This window comes from Microcaecilia unicolor, chromosome 6, assembly GCF_901765095.1.
Source record: "Microcaecilia unicolor chromosome 6, aMicUni1.1, whole genome shotgun sequence".
NCBI classification, from domain to species: domain Eukaryota; kingdom Metazoa; phylum Chordata; class Amphibia; order Gymnophiona; family Siphonopidae; genus Microcaecilia; species Microcaecilia unicolor.
In genome coordinates, this window is record NC_044036.1 from 297,234,250 (window position 1) to 297,250,268 (window position 16,019).

Sequence of the window (16,019 nt, forward strand, 5' to 3'; positions counted from 1 at the left end):
CCTGTGGACCTCCCAGGGCTCTCCCTGGTCCTAGCGACCTCCCCCTATTCTCCTAGCGCCCTCTAGTGGCCTACACCATATAGGACACCCTCTTACTTATCACAATATCTGCAACTGACGGCTTTGCCCTGGAAGAAGAAATGATGTTGGGGGGGGGGGGGGGGGGACCTTCAGTCTTGGGTAGGTACAAGAAGATTCCATGACTGCTGTATTTTGGTTTGTTGCAGCTGCTGCTGGTTCAGGAAAGCAGCAGCGGTGGAGAGTGGCAGAATGGTACGGGAGATCCCGGTGTGCCGGGTACGTGGCGGGGCTGAATTCCTGAGTGGCCTCTTACCAAAAGGTGTGCAGCCACGCAACTTCCAAGTGCAGTTTAAAAGCAAGTTTAATATCACTAGCTTAACAACACAAACAGGTTCAATACACACTGAACTTTGGTACACTGGGCAAGTTAATTGCACCCACCCTTGTAATATTTCATTCATCTAAACAAGGTTCAAATAAATATGAAACATGAGTCATGGATTCACAGGCCATATGTGATGCGTAAGGGAAGGCATTCAGGATCACTGGAACCAGGGCCAGCTGGAATCTGTGACACTCAAAAGGAGAGACAGGTAGACAGGTGAAACACAGAATGATCCAACATTGAACCAACCCAGAAGCCAGGCAAATGAATCATCCATTCTGGCCTCATCATGGCCAGCCATGGCAAGGCATATCCAAAGGAAGGAGCACACACATCTGTGAGGCAAAGGCAAAGATTTCAGGAGGTCAGCCCCCATTCAATCAAAACAGGGATGACTGGAGCACAGTTCCTCCAAGAACAGCTAAGGGAAATGCTAAGCACCATTTCTCTTCAAAAAATACTCAAAATGCACAGATACAAAAGTATCTTCATCCTTTTCCACCAGATACCTTACTTCAAATTGCCTCCTTTAGTTTCTTCATAATATTGTAATACTAGGAAAAAATGCCCGTTTCAGAACGCAATGAAACGGGCACTAGCAAGGGGCCCCCTCCCTCCGTCCCTCCGAGGTACTTGCCTTGTTCGCCACAGTTTCCGTTTCGGCCCTCGAATGTCATAGCTCCGCCCTCGACGTCATGACGTTTTGACGTGAGGGCGGTGCAGACACTCCAGGGCACACCGGATATCTCGGGTGCCTCAACTTCCGTGGAGGCTTCAGAACGTTGGGGTTGCCTTTTATATAGAGAGATGATGCATGTGTGGAGGAGTGGCCTAGTGTTTAGGGTGGTGGACTTTGGTCGTGGGGAACTGAGGAACTGAGTTCGATTCCCACTTCAGGCACAGGCAGCTCCTTGTGACTCTGGGCAAGTCACTTAACCCTCCATGTAAGCCACATTGAGCCTGACATGAGTGGGAAAGCACGGGGTACAAATGTAACAAAAAAAAATAAAATAGTGTGTTTTGCAGTGTCTGTGTCCCACTATTAAACAGGTAGACACGGTGACAGGAAAAGTCAGAAGAATGCTTGAGTCCATTAGGAAAAGAATAACAGCAGCAGCAGCAGGAAAAAAGAAAGTGATAATAGTGCCTTTGTATGACTCTTGAGACCTCATTTGGAGTATTGTGTGCAATTTTGGAGATTGGAACATCAAAAAGATATGAACTAGATACAGTCAGTCCAGAGGATAGCTAATGAAATTGCCAGAATCACTTAACGCTCCATTACCTCAGATATAGACTCAGATTGTGAGGCCTCCAGGGACATAAAAATATCTACTGCACTTGAACGTACAGTGCTTCGATGGATTTGCAGGCAGTATGTAAGAAATTAAATAAATAAGTAAAGCATATGGATACCGACTTAAACATCTAAACATATATACCCTAGAAGAGAGCTGGGAAAAGGGAGGTATGATAGAGACATTTAAATGCCTTTAAGGTATAAATCCACATAAATCTAGCCTTTATCAATAGAAAGGAGGTTCTGCAATGATGAATCTTAGAATAAGCCTAAGAAGGTCAGATTCAGGAATAATGTAAGGAAATCTTCCTTTACAGAAAGGGTAATGGATGCCTGTAACAGCTGGGCTGTTTGTTAGGGCAAACGGGCTGGATAGGCCTTGTAGAGGGACATTTTTGATAAAATGTCTAAGTCCGACTTAAGACATTTTGATAGAAATATCCAAAATTGAGTGGTGAACATAGCCATTTTGAAACCTGAAAAATGTCTATCTTTTTGTTCAAAAATCGCCTTTTTCCTAGACGTTTTGTGCTCAGTGTGTTTTTCTTTTGGGATCATTTTGGAAAATAAAATGTCCAAGAGAAAAACACCCAAAAAACAGCCATTGAGATGTCTGGGGGTGGGGTGGGGTGGGGAGGGGCGGTTATCGTTCTTATTGGCCACACATTCTAGCAGAGTAATGAGGCAGCCTAGGGGGCACTGCAGTGGACATCACATAAAAGGTCCCAGGTACACATCTCACCATAACCCCCTTATATTATATGGTGAGCCCTCAAGGAGCTGAAAAATGCCTGCTGTACCTCACTGTATACCACTACAATAACCCTTATGCCTGCAGGTGTCACCTATATGTAGGTACAGTAGACATTTAGTGTATTTTGGGGGGGCTTACACGTTCCACCACAAATGTACCAGTTAGAGTGGGATATGGGTCTGGGTCCTCTTCTCTACAGTCCACTGCACTGACCAATAGGTGACTCCTGGGATCTGCTTGCTGCTCTAATAGGAATGACCATCATATGTACCATAGAATCTGGTATGTACTGTCACTGTCACATCTTAGGGGGCTGAGAGGGAGTCAGTGACCATGGGGGGAGTAAGAGGGGAGTTAATGCCTTAATCCTTCCAGTGGTCATTTGGTCATTTAAGGCAACTTTTGTTCACTTAGTCATAATTGAAACAAGTCTATCCCTAAACATCTTAATTTTGGCCCTAGACATTTTCATTTTATTCCATTATTTCAGATAAATCTATCTTTTGGGGCCGCCCAGTTCACACCCAAACACACTCCCATCATGCCCCCTTTACATTTGGATGAACTGTGGAACAAAACATCTAAAATCAGGGTGTTGAAAATCATAACTTGGATTTTTTTTTGAGAGAAAAATATCCTTCTGCCAGCTTATGATGTTTTTTGGACATTTTTTTTGTTTTGATAATGAGCTCCAGAATCTCTTTTTGCTGTCATTTTCTATATGTTTATTGACACCTGAGTTTCATCTTTTTTTTTTTCATAGTTACACATTGAGGTAGAAAAACCACTACTTAACTTCAGAGAAAACTTTAAGAAAGACATGAAGAAATTTGACCATCAAATTGCAGATTTGCGAAAGCAATTGGCCAGTCGCTATGCAGCTGTAGAAAAGGTAAGAGATTCCAAATAAGTGAGATCTGACAGCAGATAACTTAAGATACTGTAGTAGCACAGTACCAGTGTTTAAGGGGATGTGAAACATCTGAGAGTGCGTCAGTTCACTTTGCTAACAAGATATTCCAGCTACTTAAAGTTATTTCCATCTCTTCTTTTGTTATATTTGTATAACTTCACTGTGCTTTCTCTTCCTGATAGCAGGGCCGGTATTAAAGGGTGGTAGCCAAGGCAAATTACGCTGGGCCCCCAAGCCATAAGGGTCCCCATGACTGCCTCAAACTGAAGGAAACACAGCCTACAGGCAGGCTTTGGAGCCCCGTACCCAGTTTCTACTCTGGGCCATCCAGGTCTACTGGCCTTGCCCGATAGTCAATCTAAACAATCTTATTTCCATCTCTGAATCATTCCAAGTGTTGAACCTATTTCTATTCCTTTTTTATGCTCTTTAGCTCCCCATCTTGCATCCTAGTGTCTCTGCTTTCTAGAAATGCTTGAAGGCAGAGGGCCATCTTGGTTCCTGACACCCTCCTGGGCAGTAGCAGAGAGGGACCACTGCCTCCCAAGAACAATTTTGAGGGACATCTGCCATAGGGGTGGGTTCCAGTGGGTTGGGGGAGGGGTATTTGGAAGGGTGGGGGAGGGGTATTTGGAAGGGTGGGGGAGAGTAGGGCTCAAAGGTACCATGGCTCTTTATTCTGTGCAGGGTTGTGTTTAGAGGGGATCAGAAGGCATGGGAAGGTCAGGAGGGGGTTCAGACATAAGTGGGGGGGCTGAGAGGGAGATTAGACATGTGGGGGGTTGGGTGACAGAAATTTGAACGTCTATGTTGCTATAGATGTTCGTGTGCTGTTCAGGTTTGTGTCTAAAATGGACGTTGCTGCTTAACATAGTGTCACATAGATATCCATTTCACCACACATTGTGGAACAGTTCTAAGTCGGTACAGCCTGTTCTAAAATTATAGGAGAACTTCAGACCATCCTGACCTGGACATTTGATTTCTCATTTGAATGTTCTTTCTAAATGCCTTTCATAGGCTCACAAAAGATCAAAAGCTACTATATGTTTTTAATATTTAGGAATCAAAAACTTTCATGAATAAATGTGTCTTAAGACCACTCTTAAATTTCTAAAAACAATGTCTCCAGCTATAAATGAAAAAGGCAGATTATGCTGTAATGTAGGGGCCAACATGTTGAAAATTGAATGTATTTGATCTAATCTGAAGTTTTTAAAAGAAAAACCTACCAGTAGATTCTGCTGGGAGGAACTAAGAACTGTAGAAGATGTCTACTAGTTGAAATCAGTGACGGCCCTACCATTAGGCACCTGAGAGGCCACTAGGAGCAGCACTCTCCCCTCCCTACTCAACCCTTTACCTTATTTGTTTCTTTCCCAAAAGGCGGCAGTGGGACCGATTCCCATAGGCTGCTTCCACTTCGTTATCACCTTCTGATCACTGATTCATCTTTTCTTTCCCCTCCCTCCCATACACACACACATTTTATGGTGACAGAAATAAAAAGGATAAACCCAGTGGCGTAGCAAGGGCGGCTGACACCCGGGGCAGGTCGCCGCTGCGCACCCCCTCCACCTGGGTCCAGCACGGCGCACCCCCCCCTCGGCGCGCGCATGCACCCCCCACGGAGCGCATTCTTACCACTGGCACTCCACCCCGAGTGCACGTCGTCGCTGGGAGCTGTGTCGGCTCCGCTGGTTCCTTGCTCTCTCTGCCCCGGAACAGGAAGTAACTTGTTCTGGGGCAGAGAGAGCAGGGAACCAGCGGAGCCGACACCCCCCCAGCGGCGTGCACCCGGGGCAGACCGCCCCACCGCCCCCCCTTCCTACGCCACTGTAAACACCTCCTTTTATGAGTAAAGGCTAACCAGGTCCCAGCCGACCACACGCACGTGCCAGTAGATCAGGTAACATTTGACGCTGCTGGCACATAAGTGTGTTTGTGTCTGAGGGACTGATCCCTGCTGGTTAGACCTGAAATTGGTGGCATGACCATTCTAGCTTAGCATCTGTAGCTGCTCAGTGGGAGAGTCACCCATCTTTGACGGGTTTGCGGGAAATGACCTTCCAAAGCAGGAGTCTCTCTTAATTAGGGGTCCTTTTACCAAGCTGTAGGAAAAAGGGCCCTGTGCTAGCGGCGGGGGCTATTTTAGCCGCGAGCCAGGACCCTTTTTACCGCAGCGGGTAAAAAGACCCCAGGCACACATGGCCATGCGGTAAGAGAACTCTTACCGCATGGCCATGCGATGGGGAGCCCTTACCACCACCCACTGAGGTGGCGATAAGGGCTCCCGCACTAACCCATTATTTTTAATACCAGGCCCCCAGTATGATATAAATTTTGGAGTAGATATTGAAAGCAATGTAACTGGGCAGAAATGGCCCCGGATCCATTAAATTGCTTGTTCGGGACTATCTGCTGATTCTCAGTGGCACTTAATTTTATTTTTGTTACATTTGTACCCTGTGCTTTCCCACTCATAGCAGGTTCAATGCGGCTTACATATTATATACAGGTACTTATTTTGTACCTGGGACAATGGAGGGTTAAGTGACTTGCCCAGAGTCACAAGGAGCTGCAGTGGGAATTGAACCCAGTTCCCCAGGATCAAAGTCCACTGCACTAACCACTAGGCTACTCCTCTACTAGCAGCATTCCATGTAGAAGCCTGCCCTTGCAGATCAGCAATGCGGCTGTGCAGGCCTCTGTTTCAGAAACAGAAGCCTGCGCGGCCGCGTTGCTGATCTGCAAGGGCAGGCTTCTACATTGAATGTTGCTAATGGAATAGCAACATTCCATGTAGAATCTCAAACAGTAGCAACAGAATCTCAAACAGTAGCCAACATTCCATGTAGAATCTTAGATAGTAGCAACATTCTATTTAGAATCTCAAATAGGGAAAGAGAAATGGGACTTGATATACCACATTTCTGTGGTTTTTGCAACTACATTCAGAGCAGTTTACATAGTATATACAGGTACTTATTTGTACCTGGGGCAATGGAGGGTTAAGTGACTTACCCAGAGTCACAAGGAGCTGCCTGTGCTTGCAGTGGGAATCAAACCCAGTTCCCCAGGACCAAAGTCCACTGCACTAACCACTAGGCTACTCCTCCACTAGCAGCATTCCATGTAGAAGCCTGCCCTTGCAGATCAGCAATGCGGCTGTGCAGGCCTCTGTTTCAGAAACAGAAGCCTGCGCGGCCGCATTGCTGATCTGCAAGGGCAGGCTTCTACATTGAATGTTGCTAATGGAATAGCAACATTCCATGTAGAATCTCAAACAGTAGCAACAGAATCTCAAACAGTAGCCAACATTCCATGTAGAATCTTAGATAGTAGCAACATTCTATTTAGAATCTCAAATAGGGAAAGAGAAATGGGACTTGATATACCACATTTCTGTGGTTTTTGCAACTACATTCAAAGCAGTTTACATAGTATATACAGGTACTTATTTGTACCTGGGGCAATGGAGGATTAAGTGACTTACCCAGAGTCACAAGGAGCTGCCTGTGCCTGCAGTGGGAATCAAACCCAGTTCCCCAGGACCAAAGTCCACCATGCTAACCACTAGGCCACTCCTCCACTTAACTGGTTAGTACCCCTGAATATCACCACAGACTGCTAAAGCCGGCTATTATGTGGGTGAAATGGGGGCGGAGTTGGCACTTATGTGGTTAAGTGCCAATATTCAGCACTTAACCATTTAAGTTTAGCGGTTAAAATGGACCACATAAAAGTCAGTCCTATCTTTATGCATTATCGCTTATGCGGTTAAGTGCCAAGTATCACATTTAACCGCTTAATAAAAATAGCCAGTTGCATAAACCCAGATATTGAATGCTGATGCCCAGAAAAGGCCTGGCATTGAATATTCGGGAATAACACTGGCGGTGGCCCCTTAATATAAAGATTTTTACTCCACCTGTCTTGATATAGTATTAGATTAATTGTTGTTAGCAGAACTATTTCAGGAGTCTTTATGAGCCTGATATTACTTCCAATTTGGTTGTTAATTGTTTTTTTCCCCAATTTATTCAAGGCTCGGAAAGCTCTAGCAGAGAGGCAAAAAGATCTAGACGTAAAAACTCAACAATTAGAGATAAAGCTGAGTAATAAGACAGAGGAAGACATCAAGAAAGCAAGAAGGAAGTCAACACAAGCAGGTGAGTACTTACCTACATGTTTAATTGTGCTCTGGAAGTTCACTCTCTCAGTTGATCTAACTGTCAATAGTGTAGACTAGTGCATCTCAATCCAGTCTTCAGGGCACACCCAGCCAGTCAGGTTTTCAGAATATCCACAATAAATAATCATGAGAGAGATTTGCGTACCCTGACTCCTTGGTATGCAGAGCTCTGTCATGCATATTCATTGTGGATATTCTGAAAACCCAGAAGACTGGGTTAAGAAACACTGGCTAGGGATTTCCGGACAAACGGGCAGGCTGGCGGGTGGACGGGTGGGCCCTAGTGGTGTCCTCCCCTCCCCTTACTATACTGCCCTGGTGGTCTAGTGACCTCTTCAGGGCAGGAAAGAGCCCCCTCTTTCCTGCCCGGAGCGCCTGCATACTGCTTCTTGCTGACTCCGGCCCCGCGCCGATTCAGAATGGCCACCGAGAGTTGAAGGGGCCTCGTGAGACTTCTGCAGAAGTCTTGCAAGGTCACTCTTGGTGGCCATTTTGAATCGGCGCCAGGACCGGAGTCAGCGAGAAGCAGTATGCAGTTGCTCCGGGCAGGAAAGAGGGGGCTGCCCCGAAGAGGTCACTAGACCACTAGGGCAGTACAGTAAGGTAAGGGAGAGAAGGCTAGGACACCCTTAGGAGTGTGTGAAACAAGTGGGGCGGTATGTGACGGGCGGGGCAGGGTGTGGTGTGGGCAGGATTGGGTGTGGCATGGGCAAGACATGTGTCCTCTTTTTGGGGGGAGCAATTATGGTAACCCTAACCACCACCCACTGGCAGCAATGCAGCTGGAGGACTCCTGCTCAGCTTACAGGGAACAGTGGTTACCGCACTTACTACTACTACTACTACTATTTAGCATTTCTATAGCGCTACAAAGCGTACGCAGCGCTGCACAAACATAGAAGAAAGACAGTCCCTGCTCAAAGAGCTTACAATCTAATAGACAAAAAATAAAGCAAGCAAATCAATTAATGTGTAGAGGAAAGAGGAGAGGAGGGTAGGTGGGGGCGAGTGGTTACAAGTCAAAATCTAGATTTAAAATGGTCAAGGATGGGGCAAGACGTAGGGGCTCAGGAAGTCTATTCCAGGCGTAGGGTGCAGCGAGACAGAAGGAGCAAAGTCTGGAGTTGGCAGTAATGGAGAAGGGAACAGATAAGAAGGATTTATCCATGGAACGGAGTGCACGGGAAGGAGTGTAGGGAAGGACGAGTGTGGAGAGATACTGGGGAGCAGCAGAGTGAGTACATTTGTAGGTTAGTAGAAGAAGTTTGAACAGGATGCGAAAACAGATAGGGAGCCAGTGAAGCGACTTGAGGAGAGGGGTAGTATGAGTAAAGCGACCCTGGCGGAAGACGAGACGGGCAGCAGAGTTTTGAACTGACTGGAGAGGGGAGAGGTGACTAAGTGGGAGGCCAGCAAGACGCAGATTGCAGTAGTCCAAACAAGAGGTGACAAGGGTGTGGATGAGGGTTTTGGTAGAGTGCTCGGAAAGAAAGGGGCGGATTTTACGGATATTGTAAAGAAAGAAACGACAGGTCTTGGCGATCTGCTGGATATTCAATGCCGAAGCCCAGTCATGGCCTGGTATTGAATATCTGGGCTAAATTCAGCCCTCAGCAATGAGCTGCTTAAAAAACACTGAATTTTACCCCCTTTATTCTATGTGGTGTTTTTAGCTCACTTGTCATGGATTCATGTCTCAGCAGTTGTGCTGATGCTGTAGAATTACACTTGGGATTTCACGGACCAAAGAGTGAGACAGGATGTTCTAATTTGCTGTAATCTTGTGTTTTGCAGGTGATGAGCTCATGCGCTGTATGGATCTTTATAACCAGGCACAATCTAAGTGGTTTGAAGAAATGGTGACAACAACAATGGTATGTTGCATCCTAAATACACACTAGTCAAAATTCAACCTGAGGTGATTGTTGTGGGGGCCAGTTTGCCCTCGTAAATATGAACTTAATTATAAGCAGAATAGATATGTTTCTAAAATTCAGATTAATGTTTGACCTTAAAGTCTAATCAGCTGATGTTCTGTGATAAGATAAAGTTGCTATTTGTGTTTTTTGGAAGACCATTATTTTTTTCTATCTTGTAATTAGTTTGATGGGGCTAGATATCAATCAATTAAATATTCAGATTAACTTTGTCTTCAAGCTCTTGAAATTCCCTTATTTATGGCTTTATTTTTTCCTAAAGTTGTAAACACAAACTGATGTCTTTTCTCCACTCCCCCCCCTCTTTCATTCTCATTGTTGTATTACTTATTCTTTGTAATAACCAGAATTTCTATAAATAATCTGCTAATATTCTGGCCATTCTGTGTACGACTGGTAGCGCTATAGAAGTGATTTATAGTATAGTTATAGTGATGAAGACTTACGGCATGGATAGGTATTAGAAGCAGGGCCCCCGAGAGACTGGGCCGGGCCCGTGGAAAGGCTGCCCCAGCCACTGCCGCCCCCCCCCCCCCCCCCCCCGAGGTCATTGTCGTCACCGCCCCCCTACACCCGCCCTCCCTCCGTCCACCACTGAGCCGGGCTCCCCTGATTTCAAATCATAGCGCCTCACCTCAACCTCGCTCCGTGTGAAAGAAGCGCAGCAGTGGCAGTCTGCAGATCACTTGCCTTCGGGCCTTCCCTCCCTGTGTCCCACCCTCGCGCAAGTTACGTCAGACGAGGGCGGAACACAGGGAGGGAAGGCCCGAAGGAAAGCGATCTGCAGACTGCTGCTGCTGTGCTTCTTTCACACAGAGCAAGGACGAGGTGAGGCACTATGATTTGAATTCAGGGGGGCCCGGCCCGGTGGTTGACGGAGGGGGGCAGGTGGAGGGGACTGTGGTGCTGGGCCCCCCTTGGAGGCCCAGGTCCAGGGAATTTTGTCCCCCCTGCCCCCCCCCCTCTCGGCAGCCCTGATTAGAAGGCTGAATCTGTTAGATGCACTTCTGTCTTTGGGCAGAAAATTATGCCCCGTGGACACTATTAGAAAGCATAATTGTATGCTGAATCTAAGCCTTCTGCAAATTCTCCTTCCTAGGAACTGGAGAGGTTGGAGGTACAGCGAATAGAAATGATTCGACAGCACCTTTGTCGGTATACGCAACTGCGACACGAAACTGATATGTTCAACCAAAGCGTGAGTTCTTTTTTCTACCTGTGACTATAAATTCCACACCTATATATTTTATGTTTAAGTATAGAATGTTAGGTATTATTAGGAAAGGAATGTAAAACAAAAGTGAGGATGTTATAATGCCTTTGTATTGGTCCATTGTGCAACTGCACCTCGAATACTGTGTTCAATTCTGGTTGCCGCATCTCAAAAAAGATACAGTGGAATTAGAAAAGGTACAGAGAAGGGCGACAAAAATGATAAAGGGGATGAGATGACTTCCCTATGAGGAAAGGCTGAAGCGTCTCGGGCTTTTCAGCTTGGAGAAAAGACAGCTGATGGGAGATATGATAGAGGTCTATAAAATAATGAATGGAATGGGAAGACTTGAATTGCTTGATTACTCTTTCCAAAAATACTAGGACTAGGGGGCACACAATTAAGCTAGAAAGTAGTAAATTTAATATGAATCGGAGAAAATATTTCTTCACTCTCAAATTCGTTGCCAGAGAATGTGGTAAAGGCGGTTAGCTTAGCGGGATTTAAGAAAGGCCTGGACGGCTTCCTAAAGGAAAAGTCCATAAACCATTATTAAATTGACTTGGGGAAAATCCACTGCTATTTCTGGGATATGCAGCATAAAATGTATTCAAGTTTTTTGGGATCTTGCCAGGTATTTGTGACCTGGATTGACCACTGTTGGAAACAGGATGCTGGGCTTGATGGACCTTTGGTCTGTCCCAGTGTGGCAATACTTATGTACTTAACCACAGTGTTATTAAGAACCCAAATAACATCCTACTTGTTCCTGGAAAGGTCATATGGGCTATATGGAAATGCCTGGTAGCATTACTCACTCCATAATGTGAGTAATAGTCTTCATATACTTAGCAAACATCTGGAAGCTCATAATATCCATGGCCTATGAAATAGTCTGGTACAGACCAGAGCTGTGGAGTCAGCACACCAGACCTTTGACTCCAACTCTGATTCCTCTATTTTCTTACTGTCTGACTCCAACTCCTATTATGTACAGCAAATCTAAGAGAAATTTGATTAATTACAGAAAACATAGGATATTTTTTAATGTACACATTTAGGACTAATAGACCACAAAATATATTTATCTGAAGTTTGAACAAGGAACCTGAGCAAAAAATATATATATATAAGTATAAAATGATACATTTACCATATATTATAATATTGTAAGTTATTATTTTGAAGCTGGAGTTGGTATATTTTTACTGACTCTGACTCCACCAAAAATTGCTCCCAATTCCACGGCCCTGGTACAGACATGTGATCCTTTGGCAAGATCGTTGCTTCATATTTCACCCCCTTTTTGGAGGATTGTTATTTTTTTGGCAATCGTGTCTTTTTAAAGATTGTAATTGTTATTTTGGACAATATTCTTCTCTGTTTACATTGCATATATCCGCAAAGACTCCTGAGGCAGGCACTATTGCTGAAGCACGGTGCCATGTCGGTTCTTTTATAGAATAAAGTCCTTTGTTGCATCTGTGTCGTTCTCCTGTTTTGTTGACTACACTATTCTTTTTGGTTTGTTTTGTGCTTGTAGTGTTTTGTGTTCCTCCACTCCTGTGGACTCCTCCCTCAAGTATACACACCATGCCACAATAAATTCATCTCTTTTTTTATTTATTAAAGTAACATCATTTGGGGACCATAAATTACCCAGCAATCACCTTGCCAGCACCTTCATCAATGGAAGTGTAATCTGCAGTAAGCCTGTTATCTCCGTGATAGAGAATACCTAGGTCAGATGCTAACTGAAGGAGTGGGAGAAACTATTGAAATCTCTCTGCAGTATTTGTTAGCAGAGGGGGGGGGGGTGTATCTGTGGGGGAGGTGGGGTGACCATTAGAATGGCTAGTATAAATGAAGATAATGTAGCAGCTTGCTTGCTGGATACATTCTTCGAGATTTCGGAGCTTCTAGGGCTCCTCCTACTGAATCACAGGACTGTAGTGGACACACAAGGGTAGTGATGTCCCTGAATATACATACCGTATGCCAGAAAAGTCTAAAATGTTCACAGCACTATCCTGTGGCAAGAACTGTATATTTATTGTAAGAATACTTAGACATGGTATGGTCTTTGTTTTACACATGGTCTTTGATAACATCTTTTTCTGTTCTAGACGGTAGAACCAGTGGATCAGTTGCTTCAGAAGGTGGATCCTGCTAAAGACAGAGAATTATGGGTAAAAGAGCACAAGACTGGAGATACCAGGCCTGTGGATATAGAGATACCTGTATAGACTGACCATTGGTTCTCTGTGTGCCCTAATATTCATCCAAGGGTGAGGATCTTTCCATGATCAGTGAGAGCCATACAAGAGAGACATTTTTCTGTCATCAAAACTATCCTTTCACCTGCTGGTGCAGGGGTCTATAGACTGCAGTACGCTTATTGGTCTGCATGGGAATTCTTACAGACATAAAAAAAAATTACATTGTGTATTTGTACAGGAAGTGTGAGACTTGTTGTGGGTCAAGGGTGGGAAAGGAAAAAGGCTTGGGCTTGATTGTGAAGAAGTGGTGAAAGTATAGATTCCAGGCGAGGACAGAAAGGTTTGAGATCTATCAGTGCCAAGGTTACAATGGGGCCAACTGTATCAAAACAGGTCATAGGTCCAGAGTCTGAAGACAGAAGCAGGCTGCAGATCTCAGAGATACAGGCAGAGTACATTCTTCTTCTTCTTGATTTCAAAACTATTCTACAAATAAAAAGAAAGATTTATGTGTAGAACAATACTTTTGACATCAAGAAGAAGGAAATCTACACAAAGCACAGAAAGCAGATGCAAAATCACATATGTAAGACTTTACAGTAGGAGCAAGAAAGGATAAGGCTTGGCGAGTCTGTGACATTGAAAGAACAAGGGACGGAGTGTGTCCTAGAGTGGGCATTGGGGGAACAAAACTGTGCCCCAAAGAGATACAGTAAGGATGAAGAGCGGAGGGGATTACAGACTGAGCCCCTGTGAGATACAAACAAGTCTGGAGTTGGATCTGGCCAGCGCAGGTTTGATGAAAGTTGTATCTACAGCTCCTTTGACAAGGTAAACCAGGAGAAAGGCCATTTTGAATTTATAAGGAATTCTGCAGCAGAATGAAAAACACCTTCATGTCTCGGACTTAATACAATTCATCAAAATTTGATTTTAAAATGCTGCTAAATTATATGGCTGGCAGTCCAGCAGCAGCAGGGTGATCAAGGTGTGGGGCGGAAGAAGCCAAATCAGTGTTCAGCTCACTGAGCAGCTCTATTACCTGGGGTTATCATATAGAGTAGTTCTCTCATAGGCTGTAACTTCAGTAGAGTGTTCTCTCACCCATAAATATTATATGTTCAGGACTGTCACCAGTATTAAGTAGAAGCGCCTGTGTTTTTCCCCCTAGACTGCAATTGTACTTCAGATAAGGACATTAAGGGGTGAAGTTATTAAGCTGCGTTATTTTCCCCTAAATGGTATTTAAAGGGCTCTAACACAGCTTGACTTATTGTAGTAATGAGATGCAAGACATGCAAAAGCATGTAAAGGAGCTCATTACTATATAAAAATGATAATGTGATTTACAGAGTCCACTTGGTGCTAGAAAATCTCAGTAAAATAACCCCAGCCAAAAGCTAAGGTTATTTTACCAATGCTGGGAGCATCAGGCTTCAAAGCCACTACCCAATGCTCCCAGTCAAGGCTTAAAAGGGCTGTCAGAGCTTTCCTTCTCCCCCCCCCCCCCCCCGATGAAGCCCCCAGCCCTCCCAATCCAATCCTCCACTCCCCCATTCCAAGTTTCCCAACTCCCCTGATCCAAGCCCCCCCAAAGGGCACCCCCCCCCCCAAAGAATGTATTAGTTGTGTCCCTGGTGGTCCAGTGAAAATAGGGCAGGAACGATCCCTAGTCACTCCTTCCCTGGCCGGTGGCTGGATTCACAATGGGACACCTAGAGGTAGTCTCATGGTACTACTACTAGAGTGTCATTTTTTCTTATATGCAAACATGATAACTTCCCCCCTAAGATGGAGCCTTAATCTGGCAAAGGAAATGCAGCAACATCTCCTGAGATCAGAGCTGCATGACTGGGAAAAATGTTATTGGCAGAAGCGGAGCCAGGTTGACGGAGCGGGGAGAGCAAGAGCAGACTTCCGCCGGCGCACATTTTCAGTGCAACACGACGAAAAAATAGGTGCCGGCGGCAGAACTCTGTTTGGGGGAGCAGCCGCTCCCCTGGCGCCCCACCTAGCTACGCCTCTGCTTACTGGATAACCCCATAGGTGTGGACCTTGGATTAGAGCTCCTCTCCTGCTGTGAGTGAATGGTTTATTAAAAACTTGCTATACCACCAAATGCAATACAATAGGTTTAGACAATTTACATCAAAAAAGTGAATTAAAATACAGAAAAGAATTCCAGTTCAATAGGAAAGCTAATAGTCCAAACAAACAGACATCAGAAAATTAACCACACTCATCAGTTCCACACAACCAAATAAAAAAACTAAAATACATAAAATCAATTAAACTTGTGCAGAACCTTAGACTGGAGCCCAAAGGCTTGTATGAGGAGTGGCCTAGTGGTTAGGGTGGTGGACTTTGGTCCTGAGGAACTGAGTTTGATTCCCGGCACAGGCAGCTCCTTGTGACTCTGGGCAAGTCACTTAACCCTCCATTGCCTGCTGCATTGAGCCTGCCATGAGTGGGAAAAAGTGCAGGGTACAAATGTAACAAAAATAAAAATGCACCCTCAAAGGCATTCAAGAGTTTATTTTACATAGCATTGCTAGCAATTGCTGCATGGCAAATGAGAGGAAGCCCATTCAAAGCCCTAAAGTTCCTATGTAAAAGAAATCCTAAAGTTCCTTTTTTAAAGACACTGGGAGCTTATTCCATAGAGCCAATGCCAGCCAAAAAAAAAAAGATGCTTTCATGGGTTGATTCCAGGCTGGCTTTAGCAGGGGTAGGAATAACCAAAACTGTATTCAGAAGACCTCAACAGCACAATTAAAGTAGATGGATAAAAGGATGTAATCTTATGAAGAGCTTTATGAGCAGGGACCAAGGCTTTGAATTAATCTTGAAGCCAATGATATTTCAATAACAATGGTGTTATATGCTCAAATGTACAGGCTTTACTAAGAAAGGAAATCGCTGCATTCTGAAGTGTTTGCAATCATTTTAAATTGGATTTAGTAATACCCGCATACATGATATCACAATAATCCATCAATGAGACTAATTAAACATGAAGAAAAGAATGGATAGTGGACTCCTCTAGGAAGCTGTGAATTGTGAGTAACTTTTTTAACCACAT

The 16,019-nt window shown here is 44.6% G+C and overlaps 1 protein-coding gene across 1 annotated transcript in view; it reads left to right on the forward strand.

The window, feature by feature from the left end:
* The window catches only part of GAS7 (growth arrest specific 7), a 78,542-nt gene extending 64,132 nt beyond the window's left edge, over nt 1–14,410 (forward strand). Inside the window, exons 6-10 of the mRNA XM_030206325.1 lie at nt 3,224–3,352; nt 7,422–7,545; nt 9,363–9,442; nt 10,605–10,703; nt 12,845–14,410. Coding sequence (XP_030062185.1) covers nt 3,224–3,352; nt 7,422–7,545; nt 9,363–9,442; nt 10,605–10,703; nt 12,845–12,964 — 552 coding nt within the window. The 3' untranslated portion in view covers nt 12,965–14,410. The remainder of the gene's footprint in view (nt 1–3,223; nt 3,353–7,421; nt 7,546–9,362; nt 9,443–10,604; nt 10,704–12,844) is intronic.
* Nucleotides 14,411–16,019: the final 1,609 nt, after the last annotated feature.